General features: G+C 38.4%; 1 protein-coding gene across 1 annotated transcript in view; it reads left to right on the forward strand.

Moving 5' to 3' along the window:
• Nucleotides 1–6,986, forward strand: part of WDR65 (WD repeat domain 65) — a 126,331-nt gene that overhangs the window by 112,006 nt on the left and 7,339 nt on the right. Inside the window, exon 21 of the mRNA XM_006886618.1 lies at nucleotides 3,417–3,549. Coding sequence (XP_006886680.1) covers nucleotides 3,417–3,549 — 133 coding nt within the window. The remainder of the gene's footprint in view (nucleotides 1–3,416; nucleotides 3,550–6,986) is intronic.

The following is a 6,986-nucleotide window of genomic DNA, read 5'->3' on the forward strand; positions in this document are numbered from 1 at the left end:
GACTGGCACAGGACAGAGCAGAGTTTAGGGCTGTTGTACATAGGGTCGCTATGAGTTGCAAGCGACTCGACGGCACATAATAACAACAACAACAGTTGAACAGTTGAGGAGCTCTGGTGGCCTAGAGGTAAGTAACTGCGCTTTGACCACAGAGGCACACAGTTCAAATCCACCAGCTGCTGTTCAGTGGAAGGATGGGCATTCTTCTCCTGTGTGATTAACTGCCTCTGAAAACCTGCTTGAATGTCAGCTATGGGTCAGTTTCAACTCGATGGTACACAAGTTAAACACTTAACTCTTATCATCAACCAGAGACTAATCTTTTTTTTTTTTTAGGAGTACATTGCATGGTCAGCTGACTGGAAGAGATCCATATTTGTTTCTATTTTTAAAAAATTGATACAACAAAATATAGAAATATCAAACTTTATCATTAACATTGCATGCAAGTAAAATCTTGTTGGAAATGATTTAAAATGGCCAGGACAGTACATCTGCAGGGAGCTTCCAGAAGTTCAAGCTGGATTCAGAAGAAGCCATGGCAGGAGGGATATTATTGCTGATGTTAGAGCTTGGCTAAAAGCAGAGACTATTAGAAAGATGTTGACTTGTGTTTTATGGACTATGTGAAGGCACTTGATTATGTCAATCATAAAAAATTATGGATAACACTGAGAATAACTGTCATCTCAGAACACTTAATTGTGCTCACAAGAAATGTAGAACTAGACCAAGAAGTTGTTGTCCCAGCTGAACAAGAGAGCACTGCATTGTTTAAAATAAGAAAAGGTGTGCATCAAGGTTATATTGTTTCTCCATTCCTATTCAGCTTGTATGCCAAGCAAATCATTCAGGAAAATGGACTATATGAAGAAGACTGTGGCATCGAAATTGAAGGAAGACTCATCAACAGTCTGCATTATGCAGATGACAAGACCTTGCAGAAAGTGAAAAAGACTTGAACCTTTTGCAGCAGAAAATCAAAGACTGCAGCTTTTAATATAAAAACAAACAAAAAAACACACCACCAAAATCCTCACAACTGGACTAATCGGCAATATCATGATTGTTGTTGTTGAGTACTGTTGAGCTGGAACCAGCCCATAGCTGACCCTCCCGCAGGTTTTCAGAGGCAGTTAATTGCACAGGAGATTGTCCATCCTTCTCTCGCGGAGCTGCTGGTGGCCTCAAACCGAGTGCCTTTGGAATTGCAGTACAGCTTCTTGCCACTAGGCTACCAGAGCTCCCTAATATCATGCTAGAAGGAAAAAATATTGAAGTTGTCAATTATTTCATCTTACTTGAATCCACAGTCAACACCTGTGTTAGCAGTAGTCAGAAAATAAAAAGAGATGTTGCATTTAGAAAATCTATTGTCAAAGACCTCAAAAGCAAGAATATGAGTTAAAGACTATGGTGCAGCTTATCCAAGCTATGATATGTTCAGTTCCTTCACATGTATCTGAAATTTGGATAGTAAGGATGACAGAAGAAAAATCAAGGCCTTTGAATGGTAAGGTTGGAAAAGAGTATCAAACATCACATTGATTTTCAGAAAAACAAGCAAGTCTGGCTGAAAGGCGGTGCAACTAGAAGTGCTTCCTAGAGGCAAGGATTGTAGAAGTTGGTTGCATATACTTTGGACATGTGGTCAAGAAAATGTCCTTGGAGAAAATTCCTCCATCAAATTTATGAGATTATAAATTTTAAGGAAAGGAGACTGTCCATCTTTCTTCTTCAAAGCAATGAGTGGATTTAAATAGCTCAACTTTTGCTTAGCAGTGCAGTGCAACACCATACACTAAGCCTCCAGTGTTCCTTATAAGTACTCAGTAAATATTTATTGTATGGCTGTATATTTATAAAACACGAACAATAAAAGTCCATTTCAGTGGAGTGGAAGATCTTAATTATCTGTTTTCTGTATTCTAAATAACCAAGTGGTGATAAGGGCAGACACCATGAAATTAGCATGTACCCTAAAATGTATGGTCAACAAATGAATGGGGCATGAATAATAAAGTATAACACACTACTTAAGAGCTCAAAATTCTGGAACCAGACCAATTGAAGTTGGAACCCTTGTCGAGAATGTTAGTTACACAATCTCTATGTGCCTCAGTTTACTCCTCTGTAAAGTCAATTCTAGTATTATGTGCATTAAATTGATATAAAATGTTTGTTGGTGTTATGTGCTATTGAGTTGTCTACAGTTCATAATGATCCTATAAACAGTGTCTCTGAACCTTGCCCTATCCTGAGCCAACCGCACTATCTCCAGCATACTTGGTGCTATTGCCACAGTCACCATGACAATGCGTCTCATCCAGGATCTTCTGATCTTGTGCTAACCTCCTACCTTTCCAAGCATGATGTTGTTCTCCAAGGACTGGCCCATCCTGACAACATGCCCAAAGTATGTGAGACAGAGTTTCAAAATCCTTGCCTCCAAGGGAGAGATCCAGGACAGACTTGTTTGTTCTCTTGGCAGTCCATGTTCAATACTCTTCTCCAATACCAAAGCTCAAAGGAATTTACTCTTCTGTCATCTTTATTCATTGCCCAGCTGTCAGGTGCATAGCAAGCAACTGAGGAGACCATGGCTTGGATCAAGGACACTTCAGTATTGAGACCAATATCATTGCTTTTTAGCACTCTGGAGAGGTTCCTGACAACACATTTTCCCCAGTGGAACTCATCTTTTTATTTCCTAACGCTTGGTGCCAAAGGTGTTGATTGTGGATCCAAGCAAGATGAAATCATTAACAATTTAAATCTTTTCTCCACCTATCATGATGCTGCTTATTGGCCTAGTAGTGAGATTTTTGTTTTATTAATGTTGAGATGCAATCCATATTGAAGGTGACAGTCTCCGATCTTCTGAAGGAAGCACTTCAAATCCTCCTCAGTTTCAGCGAACAAAGTTGTGTCATCTGCATAGTGCAGGTTGCTGATGTGTCCTCTTCCAATCCTGATGACCCATTCTTCATAAAGCCTAGCCTCCTGAATGATTTGTTCTGCTATAGATTGAAAAGGTGTGGTGATAGAATATTTCCTGACACATTCCATTTTTTATTTTAAACCATGCAGTTTTCCCTTGCTCTGTTTGGATAACAGCTTCTTGGTCTAGATATAGGTTTTGCATGAGCACAATCAAGTGTTCTGAGATTCCCATTCTTCTCAATGTTAGCCACAGTTGTTGCTGGTGATACTGGAAAGAGCATAGAGCATAAATGCATGAGAATGGTGTAACTTTATTTTACTTTACCAGAGTCCACTTAAAGATGATTTAGCTGATGCCTGAAGAGACTGAACCATGAGCTGGGATAAAGATGCATGCCCCAGTAGGGAAACCGGAGAGTTAGTCTGGGCTCATTCATCCAGATTCTCTCTTTCTTCACTTTTTTACTCTACAGGAAAATGTCTCTCTGATTAAAGAGATAAATGAGCTCCGAAGGGAGCTGAAGATCACCCGCTCCCAAGTCTATGACCTTGAAGCTGCCCTAAAATTAGCCAAGAAATTCCAACCACAGGAAGTTCCAGAGACAGGTAATATCAACAGTAACCAGGGGCCCAGTGGTAGCCATGTATCAAGTCTCCCTTTGGCTTCTATTTCTGCCATGGTTTACTTCTATGACTAGTCATATATACTCATGACCTGTGAGCTTTGGGGCACATGCCTTCTCTCCAAAAAGATCTTATGTGGAAGCACTTACAGGTTCACAATCTCTGTCTAGAGTTCTTGGGGGTTAGCTGTGATTCAGAATTCCAAATTTTTCATATTGTAGAAAGAATATTAGATCAATTTCTATATGTTTCTATCTATACAGGTGAACCATTACTACTATGGTGGCATGGTCCATAGGGAATTGTACTGCTAACCCAAAAGTGATACCTCTCTGGTGGTTTTAAATCCACTAGTAACTCTGCAGGAAAAAATAGACAATAGACCGCCACCCCAAAACCCACTGGAGAATCAACTAAGAGTCCATTCAAATTCAACCCTATTAAATTTTGAGTCTATATAACATAACACATCCTGAGGGGTTCTGTAGAAGCACCTTGCTATCAAAAACATTAGTATTTCTGTACTGAAACATATTAACGCTCATACTAAAAGGTAAAGAGATCTTCTGAGTCAACTTTGACTTAGGATGAACTGTGTACAACAAAGCAAAATGTTTTTTGTACATCATTGTAGCTGTTGTGCTGATCCCATTTCACTAAGGCGCTCTCCCCCTCATTGGCTCTTTGCATCACCAAATGTGATGTGGCAGAATTGCACTGTTACCTGCAGAAAGTTGACGCAGGATCCACATCTCACACCATACACAAAAATCAACTCAAAGTGGATCAGAATTTTGGGGTAAAGCCCAAAACCATAAAGATTATATGAGACAAAATGTGATGAAGCTTAGAAGGCCTGGGCCTATAAATAGGCTAGGAAAACAGCTAGAAGTTCACAACCAGGAGAGGATAACATCAATGAAGGGGGCCTTCTTAAGATTAAGTCCCTCCAGATGGCTTCACAGCTGAATTCTACCAAACATTCAGAGAAGATTTAGCACCAATTCTACTTAATTTCAAAAATTTGAAAAAGAAGGAACACACTCATAGACATTCTATGAAGCAAGCATAATCCTAAAACCCAAACAAGGCAAAGATATTATCAAGAAAGAAAACTACAGACCCATATCATGAATATAGATGCAAAATTCTAGCCAATCGGCTCAAAAAGCACATTTAAAAATATCAATTCACCATGACCAAGTGAGATTCATAACAGATATACAAGGATGGTTCAACAAAAGAAAAATAATCAACATAATTCACTGTATTAACCAAATAAATAACAAGAACTATGTGATCTTATGATTGATGCAGAAAAGGCATTTGACAAAATATAACATCCCTCCCTGATGAACACACTCAGCAAAACTGGAATAGAAGGGAATTTCTTCAACATAGTGAAAAGTATATAGGCAAAACCAAGAGCCAACATCATTCTCAATGGAGAAAGACTAAAAGCATTTTCATTGTGAACCAGACAAGGATGCCCACTGTCACTACTTCTATTCAATATATACTGTATTGGAAGTGCTTGCTAGGGCAATATGACAAGGAAATAAAAGGCACCCAGATTGGCAAAGAGATGGTTAAACTGTCACTATATGCAGATGATATGATAATATACACAGAAAACCCCAAAGACTCAACCAAAAAACTATTAAGAGTTAATAGGCCAGTTTAATAGAGTGGCAGGATATAAGATAAATATCCAAAAATCAGTGGGATTCCTCTACAGTAACAAAGAACTCAGAGAAGGAAATCAAGAAAGCAATACCATTTGCAATAAGCAATCACAAATTGAGATACTTGGGAGTGAACCTAACTAAAGATACAAAAACCCTATACAAAGAAAACTACAGAGAATTTCTGCAAGACACAATAAAAGACCTAAAGAAATAGGAAAATATTCCCTGTTCATGAATAGGAAGACTCAATATCGTGAAAATGACAAAAAAAAAGAAAATGACAATCCTACCAAAATCAATCTACATGTTCAACACAATCCCAATCTAGATAACAAACTCATTTTTCAAGGAGATTGAAAGGGAAATTGTCAGATTTATTTGGAGAGGCAAGAGACTCCAAATAAGCAGAACACTTCTGAGAAACAAATATTGAGAGGTATAGCACTCCATGACCTCAAACCCTACAATACAGCGGTAGTAAAAAAAACAGCATGGTATTGTTACAGTGACAGACACACAGATCAATAGAACAAAATTGAGAAACCAGAAATAGTCAACAGATACTCAACAAGGAAATCAAAGCTACCAAATGGGGAAATGACAACCTCTTTAACAAATGGTGCTGGCAAAACTGGATTGCTACCTACAAAAAGCTGAAACAGGATCCACATCTCACACCATATGCAAAAATCTACTTAAGTGGATCAGAGACCTTGGAGTAAAGCCCAAAACCATTAAGTTCATCAGAGACAAACTGGGATCAAGCTTAGATGGCCACCTCTATGGTATAAAGAGACTGCCAAATACAGGCAGAAATGCACAATCTGAAGAACATAAAATTGATGAATGGGACTTTCTAAAGATTAAATCCCTGTGCACATCAAAAACTTTTTCCAACAGGGTGAAAAGAAAGCCTACTGACCTGGGAACAAACATTTGGTAATCCCATCTCAGACAAGAGTCTCATAATGAAAGTTTATAGAATACTCCTGAGCCTCCACAAGAAAAAGACTGATAATCCAATTATATAATGGACAAAAGACATGGAAAGAATTTTATAGAGGAAGATATTTGAATAGCCAACAGACACATGAAGAGATGCCCAAAATCACTGGTAATAAGAAAGATGCAAATTGAAACCACAATGAGATACCATCTCAGTCCAGTAACAGTGGCGAAGTTTAATAGGACAGCAACCAATAAATGGTGGAAAGGATGTGGCAAGAAAGGAATTCTTATACATTGTTGGTGGGATTGTAAAATGGTACAAAACCACTCTGGAAGGCAAGTTGGTATTTCATAAAAAAGCTAAACCTAGAAATTCCATATGGCCCAGCTATTCCACTGCTAGGAATATACCCCAAGGAAAATAGAACAGAGACACAAATGGAGATTTGTACACTGGTGATCCTAGCAGCAGCATTCATAGTTTCAAGAAACAACCCAAATGTCCATCAACAAATGACTGGATTGAGCAATTATAATACATTCACATTATATACCATGCAATACTTAGGAGCAACAATTTAGAAAAATACTATATTAATGGGAGAGACTAGAATGAACTCACAAATACTGTGTAAGTCCATTATTACAAAAATAGAAGGATAACTAGTAAGAACTGCATGGTTCAAAATTGGGAAGGGCATACGCCAGGGATGCATCCTATCTCCATACCTTTTCAACCTATATGCAGAACAGATTATCCGGGAGGCTGGGCTCTATGAGGAG

This window comes from Elephantulus edwardii, unplaced genomic scaffold (assembly GCF_000299155.1).
Source record: "Elephantulus edwardii isolate Elephantulus edwardi_28Jun2011 unplaced genomic scaffold, EleEdw1.0 scaffold00049, whole genome shotgun sequence".
Classification (NCBI taxonomy): domain Eukaryota; kingdom Metazoa; phylum Chordata; class Mammalia; order Macroscelidea; family Macroscelididae; genus Elephantulus; species Elephantulus edwardii.